General features: G+C 36.0%; 1 protein-coding gene across 1 annotated transcript; it reads left to right on the top strand.

Moving 5' to 3' along the window:
- Positions 1–1,630: 1,630 nt before the first annotated feature.
- tmc2b (transmembrane channel-like 2b) lies at positions 1,631–21,688 on the top strand. Its single transcript, XM_088911379.1, has 20 exons — positions 1,631–1,676; positions 2,324–2,365; positions 4,520–4,868; positions 5,191–5,343; positions 9,406–9,496; positions 9,592–9,673; positions 10,549–10,655; positions 11,272–11,370; positions 11,686–11,828; positions 12,429–12,576; positions 12,781–12,969; positions 14,325–14,504; positions 15,006–15,158; positions 16,367–16,495; positions 16,872–16,939; positions 18,075–18,314; positions 19,201–19,326; positions 20,019–20,097; positions 20,213–20,339; positions 21,435–21,688. The coding sequence occupies exons 1-20, from the start codon at positions 1,631–1,633 to the stop codon at positions 21,686–21,688; spliced, it is 2,805 nt and encodes a 934-aa protein (XP_088767505.1).
- Positions 21,689–23,253: the final 1,565 nt, after the last annotated feature.

The following is a 23,253-nucleotide window of genomic DNA, read 5'->3' as shown; positions in this document are numbered from 1 at the left end:
GTAAATAGACTGATGTTTATTTTATATCTTCTATACATTTTATACAAGATTGTAGTTATTTCAAAATGTCAAGGAATGAGTATTATTATTATTTAGATTTCCATCTTCAAATTTTTCTTAACTGTTTGAAACCTTGAACCTTTGAAAGCCTTTTTATTGTAATCACAAGGAACTGAATCCATTGAATTTTATACAATTATAAAAATATTATGAAGGAGTTTACAAATAATACATTTTTAAACAAAATACACTGAGGAAAAGTTATACTTAGACAATTACTATTTTCGTTATTACATTTTATAAGGTTTGCATCTGAACAACATAAGCTGTACAACACAAACACATACTTGAAAAGATCTCAAAGTCGTCCTCGAGCAGCGTCTAACATGAGAGCTAGTGCATGTGCTCATGTTCTTCTGCATTATTCAGCAGAGGCTGCCTGAGCCTTGCTGACCATATGAAACAGTTGTGTTAATTCCAGAGGGCAGGGTCTGTGTTCATATGTTTTTGCGTCATTATCTTATTTGTTTTTATATTATATGTCAGGGATCAAATTAATTATGTTAATATCAGCCTTTCCCACATCCCTCCCGATTTTAAAATAATACTTATTGACTCAGAAGTTGGTTTAATCTGATGCATAAGGTAACATAAAACGTCATTAAATCTTTAAGACTTGATTCTTGGACTATGCTGTCACGGTGTTGTATTTCCAGATAATGACATCAAGGAGAAGAGTGGGAAATTTCCAGAAGCACAGGTGGCAGGAATGCTTTAGAATTTTAGTTTCATTTTGAGCAAAAAACAAATCCAATTTCAATGATAAACAAGACATTTTTACCGATTTCTATGGAAAATATAAACCAATTTTGTATATTTTGTTTTATATAAAAATATAAAACCATTTTAGACTTGTATATAGATATGTAAGATGTATTTGGTCATGGTCATGTTTGTCAGTTAGAAACCAATTTTAACTTTTGGTATCCATAACATACATTTGGCAGACATTTCTAAAAAAAATAGAATTGTGGTAAATTATAAAAAAAAGGTTTCTGTGCCCTGTATGCAGCACTGAAAATTACATGTTGGAAGAATGCTTCCTCAATGAAAAGTATTCTGACTTAAAAACAATAGATTAAAATATTTAGAATAATGTTTTAAACATAAGTATAATTTCAAAGCTCAGCAGAAGATGTTGTAACACTGCAATAAGCATTTATCTTGCGTATAGACACAATTCAAGAGTCTAGAATTATTCAAGTCAAGAGTTACTTAATGTATAAGTTGTTTAAATTTATCAAACCATTTAAGATATTACTAGACTTTGTAAGAAAAAAACATAGTATCTGAGTAAGATTTCTAAACATATTGTTTACATTTTTAGTTGAATTTTTAAGCCCATTGCTGTATTTTTTCCTTGAACTTCAAAGTCTTGGGTCATCGTGTGTTGTGGGCCATCACTGGCAGTTGCCATGGAGACAGCTGGGCTGTAGCTCCAGCTCTCCCCGGACTTTGCAACAGCCATTTTATCACATGAGCAAGGTGATCATTTGTGACTACCGTGCAATTAATCCCAAACTGAATAGGGACCTTGCGGACAAATTGTTTATCAGAAAATTATTCAAACATGCCTAGGAGAACCAAAAGTGACATAGAAATCACAATGGAAGATGGTAAGTACAACTTTATTTTTAACTTTTTAACCTGTAGTTTCTTGGGTGCTTTTAATATACCAGTGTTTCAAAAATATTTTATAGACAACTTTTATTTTTCAGTGTTCTTTTGTGATATGATTTATTTTAGAATAGTGAAAAAAAGCCAAATTGCTAAAAGTAACACAAGTAATAAAAAATGATAAGTATACAGTTTACTGTATTTACATTACATACTGTAGTTAATGTAGTATTTTTACATAACCGTTTGTGTGTTAACAGTTCTGTTTTATTAAAAAAATAAAATAAATTCTAAAACATTTAATTTTTAACACATAATGTAACCATGTAAGCTTCTAGTTTGATTTAGTTTCTAGTACTTACTAAACATTACAATAGAATATGTCTGTTAATGTAATAATAATAATAATGGTGATGTTTGGCCCTGTAGAAGTAATGGAATTGAAAGCAATGAGTTGTAAGTGATAATGAAGTCACAGACACACTTGTTTGTGTTTATTACTGTGGACCTCACTTTCACTCGCATTTTATTTTTACTTACTTTAAAATAACATTCCGCATTCCGTTTGTAACTATTTTGTCTCTTTTAAATAGAAAAAGATCTGTATATTTAAAAAAAAAACTCCATGTTTGTATTTTTATCATAGTGGGAATCGAAATTGATGGACACGTGGACAGTGACAGTGATGGTAAGTAACAATATGTCTGTTTTCTTCTAATGTATGTTTATTGGCTTACTAAGATTACAATTAAATTGCTGTGTTTTATTACACTTTATCTGATTCATATTTCTTGTTGATATAAAAAATGGTAGATTTTTCCAGTCAGAGCTGTTCAGTTATTTTTATCGCTTGAAATGTTTGCTTTTGAAGACCTGACAGGTCTAGCTGCCAGCTCATATTACAAATGTGCTGTAAGTGACATTCAAAATACTCTTTCAGGCAGATGAGGAGTAAAACAGACAACAGAAGGTTATAGTTTCATGCTTGTTTTTTGCGGTACATTACCTAGTACAGTACATAGGTATTGTCAAACGTGTAAAATTAGAAGCAATTTACTTCACTTTTTGTAAATCTCAACCACTTCTTAATCACATAGTAGCCAAAGAGTAAATTTAGGCTATGGACAATTTTATTAGTGTATTAAGTGACAAAAAGAAGAAAAGGTTCAGAGAAGAATTCTCGCTGTCTAATTGATGTACCTACTGTTCATAAGAATGCTAGGAATGTTTTTGCTAGGAATGCTAGGGATGAGAGGTTTTTTTGAGGGTCAAAATGCCATTGGATAAACCCTAATTCAATTATATGTGTTAGCTACGTATGTGAGCTACATTCACAAACCAGAACTAGTAGAATAGTTTCAATTTGTGCAAAAGCTACAATTTTGTCATATTCTCCCTGTGCTTTAAATGATCCCATCATTACTGTGTGCAGCTTACAGTCAAAATGTGTTATGTATTTATCTTAGTATGCAAGTGCCTTGTGTGTGATTTGTGTACTTTTATGCTATACTAATGCTTGTTTCACAGAGAAAACCCTGTTTGTGTGCACTCATTAATTGGACCGATTGAACTAATTGGCCAGATATTGGGTGTCCATTACATTGTTTGTGTAGATCAATTTTTGAAACATTTGTCCAGCAAAACTGCCGCATTAAGATTAAAAAAATCACTAAACCAGCATCATAATAATAATAATAATAATAATACACTTATTTTGTGCTTTTCTGGATAATCCAAACAAAGTGCTTTACAGATAATGGGGACTCCCCTCCACCACCAATGTGCAGCCCCCACCTGGATGATGCGACAGCAGCCATTGTGCACCAGTATGCTCACCACACATCAGCTATCAGTGGGGAGGAGAGCAGAGTAATGAAACCAATTCATAGATGGGGATTATAAGGAGGCCGTGATTGGTAAAGGTCAATGGACGATTTGGCCAGGATGCCGGGGTAACACCCCTACTCTTTTCGAGAATGCCCTGGGATTTTTAATGACCACAGAGGGTCAGGATCTTGGTTTTACATCTCATCCAGAGGAGGCACCTTTTTACAGTATAGTGTCCCCATCACTATACTGGGGCATTAGGACCCACACATTAAGACCGCCCCGTACTGTACCGCTCTAACACCACTTCCGGCAGCAACCTTTGCTTTCCCAGGAGGTCTCCCATCCAGGTACTGGCCAGGCTCACACCCACTGAGCTCACTGGGTTGTCAGTCTTGGTGTTAGTGGAGCCAGTAGAGGAAGTTCACTCTGCAGCCTGTGTGAGTCCAAGTATATTGATTGCCCCAATATATTGATTGGCACATTATACTGTATAAAATGTGCCATCTTTCAGATGAGAAGTAAAACTAAGGTCGTGACTCTCCCTGATCATTACAAATTGCAGGACGCTTCTCAAAAAGAGTAAGGGTCTTAACCCCAATTTCCCCTTTACCAATCATGGCCTCCTATTAATTCCTATCTATGAACTTGCTTCATCACTCTGTTCTCCTCCCCACTGAGAGCTGATGTGTGCTGAGCGTTCTGGCGCACTATGGCTGCCGTCGCATCATCCATGTGGGGGCTGCACATTGGTGGTGGTGGAGGGGAGTCCCCATGAACTGTAAAGCTCTTTGAGTGGAGCGTCCAGAAAAGCGCTATACTGTATAAGTATCAGGGATTATTCATTATTATTGCAATAAATTTCAGTGAAAACAGAAAGAGGAAAACATTAAACATTTTGTTTTTTATTCAGCAATGTCTGTAATTTGTGGCTTAGAGCTGTGTTGTTTTTATTTCCTTTCCCATATCCTTGTGTCTATGTCAGGGTGTTTGGTTTCTCTGTTTTCCTTCACAGAAGACACAGGGAGGCCTGGGCGACGGGGCAACAGGCGGCAGCAGAGGCCTAACAACAACAGAAACAATGGCCGAGCCAGGAGAGCGGCCAGCGATAATGAAAGCGAGGAGGAGGAGGAGGAGGAGGAAACTCCTAGAAAGAGGAGAGTGAACAGGAAGAAGCCAGCGAAGGTAGAGGACAGCGATGAGGACAGCGAAGAGGAGCAGACGAGCAAGAGGAACAACAGAAAGGCTGGAAACAAGAAACAGAAGGAAGAGTTGAACAAAAAAGAGAAGAAAGCAGATGCAAAGGGAAAAGACAAGAACAAAGACAATGAAAAGAACAAGAAAAAGAAAAAGAACAACAGTAGGTATGTACTGCAGTAACTTCTTTCATTAATGGATACAGTTTGCCTTTTAAATATATTTTTGAGATATATTGTTATATATTATATATACATTGTTGCTTAGACCAGACCTTAAATGTATCTGAAGTAAAATTAAACGACAAATGTATTTTTGTAGGAAGAAGGATTAGGGTTAGGACCCTTAGGTTAATAAATGCCAAAAGCAAGTGAGCAATACCAAACTGACCCATTTATCAAGCGTACAGATAATGGCAGATTTGTATACCACTGGAAATCTCTGCCGGTATTTGAACTGTGTGACTCAGTTCTCTCTGATGTCTTCCAGCTCCTCCTCTTCCTCATCTGACTCATCTGAAGAAGAGTCTATGTCTGAGGGGGAAATGGCCAGGCTCATGGAGGAGGTGGAAGAGAAGAAGAAACTCATCTCCAACATGAGGAACAAACCCTGGAGAATGAAGAGACGACTGGCGGCATTAAAGTAAAAGCATCAAGTTTTTAATGGCAACTACTCATGTTCAGTGTACTCATGACTGTGAATTAAAGGAAAAGGGGTGCTAAGCTTTTTGTGTGTTTTTTAACAACTAATCTTTTCCTTAGACCTTGCCAGTTAAAAAATTTAGTTCAAATGAGATAAGCTCCCACTTAACATATTACTGTATATGAGCAACATTTTATGTCTGAAATTAAATTGCAGAATTTACCACACAGCAGTTTACATTTGTTTAAACCAGACATGTAAGTGCAAGTTACATTCATATTACAGTATGATTTGTAACAAGCTTCAAAAAAGATATCTTGAATATCATGTGGCAACCACAAATTGTAAAAAGCAAACGGCTAGCAGATGTATAGCCAGCAGCCATATCACCCTGCAACTCACAACTACAGCCTACTGAAGCTCAGCAGGTGTGAGCCTGGTCAGTACCTGGATGGGAGACCTCCTGGGAAAAACTAAGGTCCCTGCTGAAAGAGGTGTTAGTGGGGCCAGTAGGGGGTGCTCACCCTGCAGTCTGTGTGGGTGCTAATGCCCCAGTATAGTGACAGGGTCACACCTGCTAAGCTTCAGTAGTGACACTATATAAAAAGGTGCCAGCCTGCGGATGAGACATAAAACCGGGGTCCTGACTCTCTGCGGTCATTAAAAATCGCAGAGAGTTTAGGGTTGTTACCCTGGCATCCTGGCCTTTACCATTCATGGCCTCTTAATAATCCCCATCTATGAATTGGCTTCATAGCTGATGTGTGGTGAGCATACTGGCGCACTATAGCTGCCATTGCATCATTCAGGTGTGTGCTGCACATTGGTGGTGATATTATTATTTTGTATGGTATAAGAACATGTCAGAAATCTTTTGATTCACACTGGTGAAAGTCCATGTCTTTGCTGTGTACCTCACTGTATGTTTTTAATAAGCCACCTCTTGGTTCTCTCTGACAATTGTTTTCCAAAGCACAGGACTTCTGCTGTGTATTTTGAAGTGAATGATCAGCATGCTGGATGTTTAATCCAAAATAACTTGTTACTTAACCTACAAGGTTGGTTGCAACACACCATTTTGTTGGCACTGGCACTGACTGAAGTTGCTACAGCTTGTATCTGGATTTCAGTGCCTGTGATGGTGGTGTTCTGGCAGCGTGTGCTGAACTTCCAAGTCTTATCCTTCACAGTGTTGAATAATCTGGAGTCAACTCTGAAAAGAGGTTGACTCATTATTGTTAAAAAAAGTCCACTGAGGCTCAATGATTGGGTATTTCACTGCACCTTTTCGTTATTATAAGATCAGTCATCTAACTGTAGCCGCATGCATATTTACAGGCAAGAAATGTTTTCTAAATTATTTTCCTGGTCCAAAGCCTTGAAACTCATGATGTATCTACTGCTAGCATTAATAACCTAATCCCCATTTAAGATCTGTTTTTCCAGTACTCTACAATTAATTATGGAATTTCCTACATCAAACTAGATGTTCAAAATGAATGGCTTACTGAAGATTATACTTCCAATGTAATTCAGTATTTTCCCTTCAATCCGCACCTCTGAAATATTATTGGATTTCACTGGCGTGGCTGCTACAGCTTTGCTGTCACATTAACTTAGTAGTCCTAATATGTTTGACTCTATGTCTATGGACTGCTATTGGATACTCTTCTTCTAGCTTCTCTCTGCTCAAAGTAACACTCCAAACTGCTAATCCAACTCTTTTTAAACTTCATAATTAATTGCTTATGTTTGTACAGTTTTTTTTTTAGCCAAAAGAATCCCCCAAAATGTTAAATATAAAAAGGGACTCATTTCTCTCACTTCATCCACCACTGAAGTTTAGCACCTATCTGAGAGATGTGTGCCAAACACTATGCACCAACAGCACACTACACAGTTACAGAAGTCAGAAATGACTTCACCAATATTATTAAGGGTGAACTTTAGGAAGATCAGCATGGAGTAGAATTTAACTAGGACAGCAGGGTTAACACCCTTGTTCTTACATACAGTGCCACAGGATCTTTAAACCAGAACTTTGGTTTAAAGACAGCTAAAGGAATCTGGAGGATTACACCTCCTCCAACATAGACAGTGTTCCAGGGCTCTTATAGGATGATGGTGTGGACATTCTGCTCCAAGGGGAACAGTGCAAGCCACCTACTTAATCATCAACGCCACTTCCAGCTACAACTTGGTTTCTCTTAGGTCTCCCATTGCAGTGCTGGTCAAGACCAGTTTTGCTTAGCTTCTGACATCAGATTAGAAGATAGCAATGCTGCTTTTATGCTCCAACTATACAATTATCTATTTTCATTCTAATCATGGCCATTTGATCACATGTGGATTGTGCAGGGTCAGTTCATCAAGAGGAAAGACTAGAAAAGGCCTCTCCCAGTTGTTCCACATCTCATGAGGCTTTCCTAATGCAGCCAGTTCATAATCCAATCCTCATGCATTACACAGTACATACATTCAATAGCCAACTCTCTTTTGCTTTCATTTTCTGATAGGAAGGAGCTTCAGCGCCCACTCTATCGTCTCCTTATTCAGACAGGATATTCATATGAATAATAAACCGCACCCCTTCCTTATTCAAGTTCAGAAATCCATTCTGTACAGAATTGCATACTACTGTGAAGAAAAGTGTAATTTGCCATAAAGTACTGTTTTGCATCATTTATCTCCTAACCCAATCAGAGTCTTCAATTCTGGTTATATTAGCTCTGATCATATAACGTACGTGGCATTTTTTATTTCACAAACAGTTACATACAATATCTTTCCCTGCTCTTATTCTCAGCTAAGCATGCTGCTTAAAGGGTCTCAAAAATCAATTTCAGGAGTGCTTACATTTTCAACCTTGATTAGTTCTTTCTTTAATCCAGATTATCCAACATCACAATCTTTCTGCCCTTTCATTTACTTTTTAAATCTTAATAATCTGCCCTTATGAGCCCACAAATTCATTCTACCTGTGTTGTCTAGCTAGAGGTTTCACTCTAAGCAATTCTTTATTCATCAACAAGAATTCAACAGTAGGTACACATCACTGGCTGCTCCATGAATGCCGTGGGGTTTTGAAAAAAGTGAGTGTTGCAGCTCATTTCTTAGGCCACTCATTCAAATGTACAAGAGCTCCAAGAGAAATCCCTGATGAGGTTATCAAAAGGTTTTGCTGCTTGACTTAAGGAATGTACACGCTGTACTGTACTTTATGTCTAAACAGATCTGAACAGTGTTAAACAAACACACTAAACTCATCTTTAGAATATTATGCATATGAATCCCTGGATTTGTGGGTTCCAATTCCTTGGCCATACTGCATTCCATCAACCAAGCAAGATAAGGCCACACACTTTTCCCACTTCCCACTATAAACCAGGATTCATTAAATGACGTTTATTGGTCTTCGTTGGTGGGATCACTTTTACCCCGGTTCCAATGTTCAAATATGACCCTAAAGGTTATTAAGGTCTTATCTGTATCATGTTGGTTATATTATGCCTGCATATGGGACTTATTTTATTACTTTAATGCTGGAAGAATTCTTTATGGAATAACACTCACATCCTACATTTTGCCTGAAGTGCCATTTTGATTCCTATTTTTTCTCCGCATTCTAGTCTTGCTGGTGGTCGCTCTATTAGCGCACTGTCTGTCTTGGATTTTCCAGATGTTTTAAATATCATTTCCTGCTATGAAATCTGACACTTATTTTAGGTTATAAGTTTGACCACTTTTGTTGATGAGGGCGTTTTTTCTTATTCTGTCATTTTAGACCTTTTAAGCGGATTGTGGTTCGAGACATGGTGGTGGGTACTGCAATTTAAACTGGTCAGTTCACCACAACAAAAAGACTTTGTGTCAGATAAAATTAGAGTTATACTGTGATGGCCTTTAGAAAATATTGCTTATATGGTAATTATTTTGAGGTAAATAGAATGTGTTTCCCTTCCCCAAATTGGTAGCTGATGAAAAATTAAAGGATCCCAGCTGCATTCACCACTTCCTTATTTTCCTGCTTAAAAAAGTCTCTGCCTTAATTTTTCCTTTTAGAGAAGCCCAGCAATTTGTGGAAAAATTTGAAGGAGCTCTGGGAAAGGGCAAAGGAAGAAAACTGTATGCTTATAAAGTGATGATGACCAAGGCAAGTGATATCAGTCAATGCATATGGCTGTTTTGTATCTCTTTGATACTGGAATTCTGAACATTACAAATTTCTGTAATAACTTCTTTCCCCAGAAATGGATCAAGTTTAAAAGAGATTTTGATAATTTTAAGACTGCATGCATACCTTGGGAAAGGAAGATTAAAGAAGTTGAAAGTAAGTAGCAGCCTCTATCAGCTCTTATTGCACTTATCTGAATTTAAAAATCAAGTGCATTTTAATAGTTAATATCACATAATAGTAAATAAGCCTTCTTATTCTTGAATAAGATTTTACAAAACAGATGAAAAACAGTTTTCTGACTTAGTCCAGCCTCAAGCATACTAATAGCACAAAGGCAAGGTGCTCTTGTTAAATGGCGCATATTGGTTTCTTTGTGTGATTTTCACCAAGCTTGTGATTCAACGTTAAATCATGTGTACCCAAGTCTCTCAGAAATGGGGTGATTTAGTGCTTATGCAACATTCAAAAGTCACTTGGATGTATCACAGTCAGTCATGAATGATCAATTAATCAAAGTGATGCCAAAAATATTTAATGTTTTCAAAACCTGTATTCTTTATTTTCCTAATAGCCATACATGTGCAGTATAAATAAACTGATACTGTATGTAAACAGTGGCTTCAGTCAGAAATATTCACTCCCCTTGCACTTTTTCACATTTTATTGAGTAACAGTAGGGAATCATAATGTATTTAAATGGCATCAATTAAATATCAAAGAAGTTTGTAATTTCTGCCAAAGGTTCCTCTACATTATATTGACCCCAGGGAGGGGGGGAGGAGGTCAAAACCTATGCCACCAGTTATCATCTTTTTTAGATTTAAATGTATTTATAAAAGAATTAACATTTATATTTAGATGTGAAATGTATTATCAAGAAAAAGCCTTTTTCAGTATCACCTTTAAATGACTGGAACACTGATCTCACCCCAGCAATCCTTTTAATGTTTGTTTCTATATTTGTTTAATTGAAGGATGATTTCTGTATTAGTGCTTTAGGAGTTCTCTTCTTTTAATATTTTGTACAGGTCACTTTGGGTCCTCCGTAGCCTCGTACTTCATATTTCTGAGGTGGATGTATGGGATGAATTTAGTCCTCTTTGGATTTACATTTGGACTGGTGGTAATTCCTGAGGTTAGAAGGATTCTTATGCTATTTTTTCATTTTATGAACTGATAGCCCTGTATGAGTATGTATCAGATTATTTTCAGTTTTTTAAGTTGAGACTAGGGCTTGTTTAAATAACTGCATGATTCATGTAGGAAGGAAAAATCTGAATCATTCTGTTGTTCTCGAAAGTAAGGGAAGTACTTGTTATAAGTGTGCTGGATCTTTGATTTCTTCCTGCTGACTCAACCTGACAGTTCCAGCTCTGGGGCGTAAATCAGTCCTGTGATATGCCCATGTAGAGGGCTCCAAATATACCACATTTGAGACTTGCAAAATGTTACTACAGATAACATTTAGTTGACTCATAGCAAGTCTTTTAAAGTGGGCACTGTTCGCTACTTACAAACACACCTCACCATATGCAGTGCAGACATCATTGTAAAACTGACAGCTCTGAAAGCAGCCAATCGATAAAACATCCTACGTTCTTTGGCAATTAAATCCTTTCAGAAAGCAGTGGACCTTTATGTGCCTAACTGTTTTAAAAATAGGACTTTTCTTCTATGGATTAATATTCGTTCAGTAGTAATAAGGAATATCTTGAGAAATGATACAATATTGTTAACTTTTGCTGATACAGGTCTTGATGGGACTGCCTTATGGAAGTATTCCCCGAAAAACTGTGCCAAGAGCTGAACAACCTACTGCTATGGACTTTTCTGTCCTTTGGGATTTCAATGTAAGTCGAGGAATGAATATAGATGAATACAGTTTTGTAACTCTGACTTTCTTTTCTTTTAAATGGTTTTGAATTAGTGTATGGTAATCGTTTGACTTGCAGGTGACGGAAATGTATCTAGGATATCCCGTCAGATACCAGAAATATTCAGGGTAAAAACATGAACAGTAGTTAACCTAATGTATTCACTTAGTTTTATACAATCTGACTGTAAATTCTCCTTCTTTCTAAAATAATGTGTTTAGTTCTATTATTTAATTATAATATTTTTTAAGTTTATTTTTTGCTCCATTGAGATTGTTTTTTTTTCTACAGGGCTATGCTAAGTACTCTGTTCTTTTCTACGGTTATTACAACAATCAGCGGACAATTGGATTCCTGAAATTCAGACTGCCTTTGTCATATCTGATGGTCGGGGTTGGTACTTTTGGGTACAGTCTTATGGTTGTGATACGAACGTAAGTTCAAATTCTCTGTGACATTGTTGCCATTTACACTTACATTGTAGGATCATGGTTTGATAGACTTTCAGGTCCAGGCCCGAATAAACTCAAGATCATGTTTTATCTGACTAAAAGGGTATTTTCTGCCATGTGAAATTTCTGTCCAATGTATTTATTAGTTGGTTCACATATTTTTAACATTTGGTAATAAGTTCTAGTTTTAGGCAGCATGTTTCAAGTTAAGCTAATTACAGTATTTCAACAAGAACAGATCAAATCAGAGCTCTTTAACAAAAGAGAGCTACATCTTGCCATTGTCTTGATTTTTTTAAAAAGAACTGTATTCGAGTTACAATCATTTAAAGATGTTAATAACGATGACCTACAAAGAATGCAGTGCATTTTCTTGATCTTATAATGTGAAAACAAAAAAAATATGATTTGTAACCTTATTAATGTATTTTGCCCACATTACTGTAGAACATGCTCATTCAAATTCTGTTGTAAAAACCTTAGTGAATTTTAATCACTTTATTAATAAAACAGAAGATCTGTTTTCAATCTGGACTTGCTACACTTTATGCCTACCCCTGTTTACACAGCTTAATTCTACAGGATGGCCAAGAATGCCAATGAAAGTGGAGGGGATGGTGAAGAGGGAGAATTCAATTTCTCCTGGAAGATGTTCACCAGCTGGGATTACCTGATTGGCAACTCAGAAACAGCTGACAACAAGTTTGCATCCATCACTACAAGCTTTAAGGTGAGAAAGAGAAACATGCACATTTTTAAAAGGCTTAAAATGATCTTTTGCTTTTATTTTTCTTGAATTTGGATAATGCCTAATTTAACTTGGTAATTACTGTTTATTTGATGCATTTAACTGAATTACGCCTGAGCCCTGAAATAAAATTTAGAAATGAAACGTTTCCTTTTGAATTAACCTCTTAATTTTGCATACTTTTAGGAATCTATTGTGGATGAAGAGGAGAATCAGAAAGATGAAAACATCCATTTGAGAAGATTCCTTCGCGTTTTAGCAAATGTCCTTATCTTATGTAGTCTAGGAGGAAGTGGTTATCTGATTTATTTTGTTGTCAAGCGCTCACAGGAGTTTGCTAAAATGGACAACGTAGGGTGGTATGAAAAAAATGAGGTAATGACAACTTTTGTTCCCCAAAAATGTGTTTAGGTTTAGGAAAATTAATATATTTCAAATAAACAGAAACATAATATATACATTAAACCACAAAAAAACTACAAAAAGTCACACCTAGTAGTACTGCTACACATCTAGTAGACCTTTGGATATATAGACTTTGGGACCGTGGAAATTAGTTTGTGATCTTTTACAAGATGGTGTGAGAGATTTCCCTTTGAGTCTCAGGACAGTATGTTACATTGCCTCTTTCTTAGTGTTTAGCTCTCTGATTCCACTCTATGTGTACAGATTAGGAAGCACTCCCAGCCTTTTATACCTAAACAAGTTAAGAACTAGAGTCGTGCAAAAGTGATGCTTAAAAAGTAATCCATGGCAGTTACAAGTTCAATGTGAAAGAGATTTGTCCTATAAATTAACAAAGATGAGGGGTGGGGGGTAGTGGAAACACTTTTAAGAGGTAAAATATTACATTACATACTGTAGTACTGTAATTAAACATGACATAGATCACTATAACCAATGACTTTTTTTCCCAGCTAGTTTTTAATTTAAAAAGAAATCCCTTACACAAGTAATTTATAACTGAAATGGCATACCTTTTAAAAGTAACATTCCTCCACTGTGTTTAGCACCATTTGAAACAAGCTATTTCATCCCTGTACTTCTGACGATATCTTTCTTGTTTTTATATTATATCAATATAATCACCACAGATGGACACACTGGATCAATTGAAATTTATTTCACTTTTAAAAAAAACTCCTGTGGTTGTACTTCATTAAAGCTAGCAAATCTGCGTCTTATATTCTGAGACTATGGAGAATGATGTTTTAGGAAATATAAGCATAAGATTAAATACAAATGTTGTCTCTTTGATATGCAAAAGCTCATGTTTTGTTTTGGTTCGAGTTTCCCAGGATGCACAAACAGAAAAAAAAAAGATACAGTATTTGAGATTCTGGCAGCAAGTGAAATCAGCAAGTTTAAGGGAATGTGCAATAAAGTAAAACCAGAGACGTTTAAGGGAATGTGCAATAAAGTAAAACCAGAGACAGTTAAACATGGAGAGCTCTTAACTGCAGCAAGAAATGAAATATAGTGTAAGACAAGATAGATATATTTACTCAGAAACAGGGAATTACAAGCTGGAGTTTGCTCTTGGTGAATGAAATTTCAAAATGTTCTAAGTCCAGAATATGGTGGGAGGACATTATGAAGTGGTCTCTTCTTTTATTTGCTATCTATACAATATACAGTATAATGGAGGTCACTTTGACGAACAGATGAGATTGTAAAACAGTAAAACTGGGCTGGAGACAGCTAACCGGTTTTTCATTTTTAATCACCAGGTTGAAATTGTGATGTCACTACTAGGACTGGTCTGTCCTCCACTCTTCGAAAGCATTGCTGAGCTAGAAGACTACCACCCACGCATTGCACTGAAGTGGCAACTAGGCCGAATATTTGCCCTTTTCCTTGGAAACTTGTATACCTTTCTTTTTGCATTGTTCGATGAGGTGAATCAAAAGGTAATGCTTAACTAATAGAGAAATAATAAAAACCCAGAATAACTGCAAATAATATGCTACTGAAAGACAATACAATATGTTCTGTCACGTTAAGTAATAATATAACAACATCATAATGTTCCTATTTGTTAATCACATTTTGATGTATGTTTTAAATGTTTTCTGTTTTACGCAAAAACATTTGTATACAATACAGTATTAAATCTGAGTTAGAAAGTATTCCTGTTTAGACAAATATGCAGCCTTCTTGTTTTTCACAGAACAATTACATTTGATTAAGGTATCTTTATTGTTGGAACCGATTCTTTTTACTGCAGTTTTGAGGAGATGCCTACATTTGGAGCTCTGTTTATTAATAGTTTCTGACTAAAAAACGAAGAAACTGAAGTTCATACTGCTGGACTGAGCAACTGAGGTTCAAGACTAGACTAGACTAGAGTGCAAGATTAAGAAACTGGTAGTTTGAAATGACAAGTGATGGTTTGTTCTTTTGTATTTCAGCTAGACGAGGAGGAGTCCATAAAGAATGCCACTATCTGGGCGACAAACATGTATTACAGCAATTACACTGGAAACTCAACTGCAGTGACTCCCCCGCCCATTAACCCTGCAGATGTCATCAGAGGACCATGTTGGGAGACCACTGTTGGAATTGTAACTCCTTTTTTTCAGTGTTTTCTCTTCCTTTAGATTGTAGGTTTTTATATATAAGTGTAAGGAATTATTATTATAAGATATTATAATATACAGCACCTAGACAAAAGCTTTAAGAAACAAATCCCTTATATAAAACCATTTTGCTCTTAAATATCCTTTGCTTCCTTTGTGGATGTACATGCCAAAGAGTTTTAAATGTAAGGGCAGTAATGCTTTTGCCCTTTTCTCACTGGAAATCTTACCTGCATTTTCCCAGATGCCTGTAATTTGAGACTAAAATGCATCCCCCAATCCACCCATGACCCATGGTGCTTTATTGGTGTAGTAAAGATGGGAAATTTAAAGTTAAATATTTTTAAAGGGTTATTTGCACAGGATGGAATATAACTTGGAGGCAAAGCTGACACTGAGTGTTTCAGCTCAGTCACTTACAGTACATGATATTGCTGCATTAAACAGCAATGGTATATTTGAACAAATATTGTATATATGACTTAAACATGGTATGTTAAAAACATACTTTGTCATTTGCAATGTTGTTTATCCTCCCATAATTCAGTGCGTATGGATATGGAAGTAGTTCATTTAAATACATTTACTCTTATTTAAGATTGGTAAATGTATGTCAAAGTTTAGTGGAAGGACCATTTTTGAAGCTATTAATATTGGTTGGAAAGTAATACAACAACAACAACAATAATAATACATATCAAAGGATGAAAAGCAGTTCACATACAGTATAAAGGGGTATTTAGCTCATCTACCACAGGAATAGAGGACCCACACACAGCAGTCATTAGGTGGCAGCAGCCACATTACTCAGAGGGGCAGGTGGACAAATGAGAATCACCAATTAAGTGGGGTCTTTAGTGTAAACTAAACTCTGCTCTTGTGAAAAATACCATGGTATGTTTAGTGACCAAGTTGTCAGGATCTTGGCTTAATATCTTATTGGTAAGACGTCTCCTACTGCACACACTGGCACCAGTTACCATACTGGGATGCAGTGTTTCAGAGATTCCAGGATGTTGCTGTAAGTGGTGTTAATGGATCAGACAATACTTTCCTCTTGATTAAAATTTCCAAACCAATGACTGTTTATGATTCTAACCGAAAACACTAATTCTGTGGAGAAAATTGTTTTTGGAAGACTGTAAATGTCAAAATGAACGATTCACAAATCCATTTCTCCTTATTTCCGACAGGAGTTTGTCAAGCTCACTGTTTCTGACATACAAGTGACGTATATAACGATCTTGGTTGGAGATTTCCTAAGGGCTGTGATTGTGAGATTCCTGAATTACTGCTGGTGCTGGGACCTGGAGGCTGGCTTTGTAAGTGTTTGTTAGCTTCCTGTCATTCTATACTGTCAATGACATCAGCAAGGTGAGATCATGTTGCCACGATAACATGCCAACGCATGACCCAGATCAGTTACAGTTACCTAGTCTGAAGACTAAGATGAGGCTAATGTATCACTCATTTTTATCAAACCAAAGTTCAGCCAGCACTGTTTTAAATAAATAACATTAAATTATATACTATAAGTTTTTTCAGATGTTTTAAAATATTTAAAGTGTAAAAAAACATTTTATTACACATAATTAAATAATTGGTCAAATTGTTCACTTTATTTTCTTTCTTGTATCAAATAAAATATATATATATATTTCTGCTGTGATTACCTTGTAAATTGCTTATCTTCCTCAGCCATCTTATGGAGAGTTTGATATAAGTGGGAATGTGTTGGGGCTCGTCTTCAACCAAGGAATGATCTGGTAAGAATACACCTGGAGATATTTATTCTTGATATTTCTCTCCCATTTTACAGGACAAAATAAAATCGGCAAGACGTCTACTGCAAAATACAACATTCAATTTTTATATACAGGCTCTAAAAGATTAGCCAGTGCTCAGACACATTCTCCCAACATTTGTACAGGGTTTTTTCCACTTAGGTGGGCCATTACCTCTCTTATGAACTCTGTGGCTCTGTGACTTCACACACTGCATTGAAAAAATAACAGTCTTCTTCTCATGCTTTGGTTATATGATTGTGCAACTCCAAAACAGTTATTCTGTGGATTCAATGTTAAAGTATCAAATTGATTTAATGACCTCTGCCAGCACATGAGTTTTGTTTTATTTTTTGACAAGATGATTGATCATCAGATAACAAAATAAAATGCCTGTTGCTATATTCTAAATAAACTTTTTCTCAAGTAATTTTGAAAAATATATTTGTAGTTTCTGTCTGTGACAGGTTTGAAAACATTTTCTTGCATTACACAGTGTCTTGAAACTAGATGCTTTCTTGTTTTGTAGACATATGTAAATATCAACACACAATTAAACAGACAAAGTCAAAAACGTGTAAACAAGGTTTGACTTGTTTAATAGTAAAAATAATAGTTAATAGTTAAATTAGTGATCCATTAAGGGTACTAAACAAGCTGATAAAATGTTTTATTGAACCACTCAATATGTACTATCACCAGCCTTTTTTGTTATATCAGCTTTATATCTAAGATGGTGTTTTCTATAAACTTCCATGTAAGAAACTAAGAGAAACTAAAATATACATGTCAATATGAAATACTGACAGACAACTTTTGTATCTTGGTTTGTGAATGCAATGAAAAACATGCTTCTTCAGGAAAAACAATAAAGGACAAATTAAGTTGTTTGTGGTTCCGGAATTGTGATATGCTAAACAGAAGCTGCAAAAAAAAAAACTTCCTTTTGGATGCACAAAAGAGTACAAATCGGTTAACAATCATGTGTGAACTTCCTTGCACATTTTGAAAAAGTCCCTCAAGGAATTAGCTGATCCAAATAAATCATTTGCATCCTCTTATGGAATCAGAAACAGTTGATTTCTGCTTTTATTCTGTTTTTATTGATGTTTTTCAGGATGGGAGCCTTCTATGCCCCAGGACTTGTTGGAATCAATGTGCTCCGACTGCTAACTTCCATGTACTACCAATGCTGGGCTGTTATGAGCTGTAATGTTCCTCATGAACGGGTCTTTAAGGCATCGAAATCTAATAATTTTTACATGGGACTATTGTTGCTCATTTTATTCCTAAGTTTGCTACCAGTGGTTTACACGATAATGACCTTGCCACCGTCATTTGACTGTGGACCTTTCAGGTAAGAGATGCAAACAGTACTGTATCTACAGTATGCAGAAAGACCCCATGTTAGCAGTTGAATACTTGGGTGTCCTTATCATACCAGGACTCTGCATTACTTATATTAAACAGGAGTTTTTGCTTTAAAAAATATGACATTTGTTTGTGAAATTTATCCCAAAATAATATAATAAAAAGAATCTTGCATGATATTCAAGCTCATTTGGAAGCAGGTGTAGGCAACACTGGTTCTCTAGTGACAGGTTTCTGCAGGTTTTAAAGATATTTTCCACTTAGCATGTAAATAAGACCTGGAAAATACGGCTGTTTTTTTTTCTTATCCATTTAATTGGTTCAATTAAATCCTCAATGTCTTATGCGGAATGAAAACTAAAAATACAATGCATCAAATGCTATCTGTCAAAAAGTAAACACTAATTTTCCCAGGCTCCAACTCTTTTCATATTGTGCGACTTTAAACTAACTGATACATGTATGGAAATCTTTATATATATTCTAACACATATGCAAGAGCCTCTCTCCTCTATACTACATTTATGATAACTGAGAGAGGTGGTCTAGCATTAGAGAGAGATTGGGTAGGGAGTATTAGAGGAAAATGCACTTTTGTATGTTCCTGTTTGTTCTCAGGAAATGTTTTTTTTAACAAATTTAAACTTGAAACCTTTACTGAACTGCAATGTCACGTCTTACAACTCTACAGTTATTCAAAAGTTATTACTTTTCTGAGGAGTGTATTGTCCCAATTTTCACAATTTTACGGATGCTAATTTATAGTTCTCTGAAAGGAAGCCTGAGTTAATTTGCAATGCTGCCTTCATTAGTATGTACTACCGGGGGGATACTTTGTACAATAAACTATTCACTTCTTTATTCACAAACAGTGGGAAGAAAAAAATGTTTGATGTGATTACGGATACTATTGAATTAGACTTCCCTGCTTTCATGGGTAAGCTCTTCAGCTATGCAGCCAACCCAGGACTGATAATCCCTGCTGTTTTGCTCATGGTGTAAGTACAGGAGATTCATTCTACCTTCTTCAACAGCAAAATAATCAGAGCAACAAAAAGACGTTATTGGATATGGAAGCTTGCTTTAGTTTATTTACTGTTTATTGTGAGGTCTCTTGAAAGTATTGTTGAAGAGTAACATTATTACAAAATGTTCTAAACAGATATTGAATATCATTAATAATAAAAAGTGTATTTATCTATTTGAAGTGCATAGATACTTGATTGTTGAGTCCTGTTTCCCAGTGTTGTTCCCTCAAACCTATGAGGAAGAAAATATCGATCTTGCCCATCTTGTCTTTGTTCTTCTTCCTATATAGCCAAGAATTTGCAAAGTTAATTTTTATAATAACTGGCAAGTCGAATTAGAGTTATTGTGTTTAATATAAATAGTAGCCTATTTTAAGAAACAACAACAACAACAACAACAACAACAACAATCCCAGACAGAAAATAAAGCAACAAGAAATAAATACAACATGTAACTAATAACTTTCCATTGCTCATGATGAGAGTTAATTTGTCATCATTCCTTAAACAAAAAAGAGAAACTCTGCATCTGTCTTGATACTTACTCAGCCCCACATAAAAAACCCTATGTTTGTTATCCCATGTGATTTAATCTTTGAAATAATCTAATCATAATAACTTGGTAGGCATTAATAAATTGAGCTCTGTATTCTCATTCACAGACTGGCTATTTATTATTTGAATTCTGTTTCAAAAGCATATCAGAATTCGAATATTGAGCTTAAAAAGAAGATGCAAATGGTATGTATCCTGTGTTGCTGAAAATGTTGTGTATCAATCTGAAAATTATCCTACCACTTTATGGAATAAATATGTATTTTTTAACTTATGGGTATTTATTGTGTATCTTAAATAGCAAAGAGATGAAGAGAAGAACAGAAGGAACAACAAAGACAGTACAAATTCAGTAATGAAAGATCTGGAAGACCTGTTACCTAATAAGTCTATGATTGCAAATAAAGCACCGGATAACAGTGCAATAGGTGAGTGCTACTAAAATAAAGTATAATTTAATTTGTGTATAGAAATAATTTTAAAAATTTGTATTTACTGCATCATAAAAGAGTTGTTACAAGAATCTAAATATCCTGCCAATGGCTAGATTTCACTAAGTTAACTTTCTTTTTACTTTATAATTTTTAAAGACATGCACAGCATACAAGGTGGATGTCAGAACTTTGACGTTTCTGTATATTAAGCACAAAATGTGCACAATTATTCTTAATCGTTTGGGGCTTTAATCACCAGTACGAAAACAACATAAATCAACAGATTCTGGCTCTTACTAGATTGGCTCAGCCAGTGACGGTGGTCTTTCCGAGTACAGGGGAACATTCAAAAAGCAGAACATTCCAGAATATAATATATCATATTTCACTGAGTGCTCTTTTCTCACAGCTTTTCATATTCCCAGCTAACAGCCTGTGGAGCTGCTTTATTGAGCACTCTCAGTTTTAACATTTTTCGTTACAAATATGCCAAAACAATTACTTCTGAAATTTTCCATAATCATGTTTATTTTGCTCTATTTCATGTAAATATTTTAAAATATCCACTGCTTTTGCTAAAGCTGTCGCATCTCTGCCTGCATCTCTGCATAATCCTTTATATTTGTTTCATCTCAAAAAACTCCCTGTCTCTAAAATTATTGGAAGAGAAAACAACAATCTGAAAGCACCATAGCAGAGCACTCTGGTTAAACCCTTAAAACCAGGTTAAATCCTATAGCCTAAGTAACAAGCCTGGAAATTACATTAGCTGACTGTGACAAAGATTTCCCAAGCAGTGATGAAATGCATCTTGGGTGGAAGGGCTTTAAGTCAGATCGGGCGTCTTTGTAACGCCACACAGCAGCACATCCGGGAATTGCGTGACATCTTCGAGCTTGCAGGTTTGAGAGCACAGAGACCAACATTTCTTGGCCAATCAATTCTAGCTCTCCCATAAAGCACTGTGGAACCCGTGTCAAATGGAGCTGACTTACGTCAGTTTCATAGGGAAGCTCATTCTGGTCATAGTCCCTATACCTTACGACTGCAATGACTCACTGTCTCTTTTTTTGTTTTTGTTTCCTAAAGATAACAAGAAAGACCAAGGAAAGTCTCAGAAAGTGACAGGCAGACCAGGAGCAGCGGCCCCTAAGGGAGCTGGTGTGAACTTACAAAAGGAGGTGTCTCTTGCAGCTCCAAACCCACGCATAGCCATTACAAGGCCGCCTGGTCCTCGGCCTCCTAGACCTCTTCCTGGAAATCCTCGACTCCCTGCCCCCGGGCCATATGGCAGAGGCCCCCCACCACCGAGAATGGGCAGAGGCCAGCCCAGAAGGCAATAACTAGACCAGTGCTGCTCACGGGGGTTTAAGAGCTGTTTTCTAATTGTGTATTTAACACAGCTTTCAGATATGATCCTACTAAATTCTCCTGCATCTCCACGCAAGTGAACGTAAGGGCCTTCCTTCCTCTGTGTGGAATGTAAAACGATTTCTTTTAGAAAGAAAAATGATCCCATTATCACCAAGGAAGCTTTGATATTTGTGCCCTGTATACCTCAATTCTTCTCAGTGCCTGGTTGTTTTCAGTAACTTGAAGGACTAACAAGTAAAAGGTTTGAATTTGGAGTTGTACAGGAAAAAAAACCTGGAAATAACTTAAACAACAACAAAATGCTCATTCTTTTTCAATCAGCAACCTTACCTTATGTGTTATGATATGGCTTCATAGTTTTAAAACATGTCTTGTAGGAAATAAAATGATTTGTAACAGGTAATAATAATAATAATTGCTTACACTTATATAGCACTTTTCTGGACACTCCACTCACTCTGGATGATGCGACGGCAGCCAGAACGCTCACCCCACATCAGCTATCAGTGGGGAGGAGAGCAGAGTAATGAAGCCAATTCATAGATGGGGATTATTAGGAGGCCATGATTGGTAAGGGCCAATGGGAAATTTGGCCAGGATGCCAGGGTAACACCCATACTCTTTTCAAGAAGCACCCTGGGATTTATAATGACCATAGAGAGTCAGGACCTCAGTTTTACATCTCATCCGAAGGACAGCACCTGTTTACAGTATAGTGTCTCCATCACTATACTGGGGCATTAGGACCCACATGGACCGCAGGGTGAGCGCCCCCTGCTGGCCCCACTAACACCTCTTCCAGCAGCAACCTAAGTATTTCCCAGGAGGTCTCCCATCCAGGTACTGACCAGGCTCACATCTGCTTAGCTTCAGTGGGTTGCCAGTTGTGAGTTGCAGGGTGATATGGCTGCTGGCTAGTTCTCAAATATTTTTTCAAACACATTTCATTTATTACAGCATGGGTACATAATAAATAATTCAGAACTAAAGGTGTAAAGAAGATGTTCAAAATAATAGTGTTATGAATCATAGCATAAATCAGGATGATGTACAAACATGGATTTTTCATATGTAATGTTTAAAAGGTGATATCCTGATGAACACTTGCGATATTCTGGTGAAAACATCATTAAGTTTTTTTTTTCTTAGATATTGTGTATTCAACATTGCCTAAGATTATATTGTATACTGCACTTCTGAACTCAGTTATGTTTCTCTTTGGTTACTCTTAGTAGTCTCTATTTACTATATGTGAATTTTAACAGTCATGTCTCAAAATATATCTTAAAAACTTGTAAAATGATCTCTATAGAGAACCTCAAAGGGTTTTGAAGACACCTTTAGATAATTATATCCTGTTTTGAGAATCAGAGGTACAGTAATATTACAGGAGGAATTACAGAAATATAAAAAGTTAAATTTCTGCCTGTCTCCATGCTTATAAAGCAATCAAGACAGTCTTCATGACTATAAATTGCAGGTTGCAAATGAAAAACATTTTTCAGGATATGACTACCGCTATGTATAATGATAT

This window comes from Atractosteus spatula, chromosome 3 (assembly GCF_055471065.1).
Source record: "Atractosteus spatula isolate fAtrSpa1 chromosome 3, fAtrSpa1.hap1, whole genome shotgun sequence".
In the NCBI taxonomy this organism is placed as follows: domain Eukaryota; kingdom Metazoa; phylum Chordata; class Actinopteri; order Semionotiformes; family Lepisosteidae; genus Atractosteus; species Atractosteus spatula.
The sequence above is the reverse complement of the archived record's forward strand: the minus strand, read 5'-3'. Positions and strand labels throughout refer to the sequence as shown.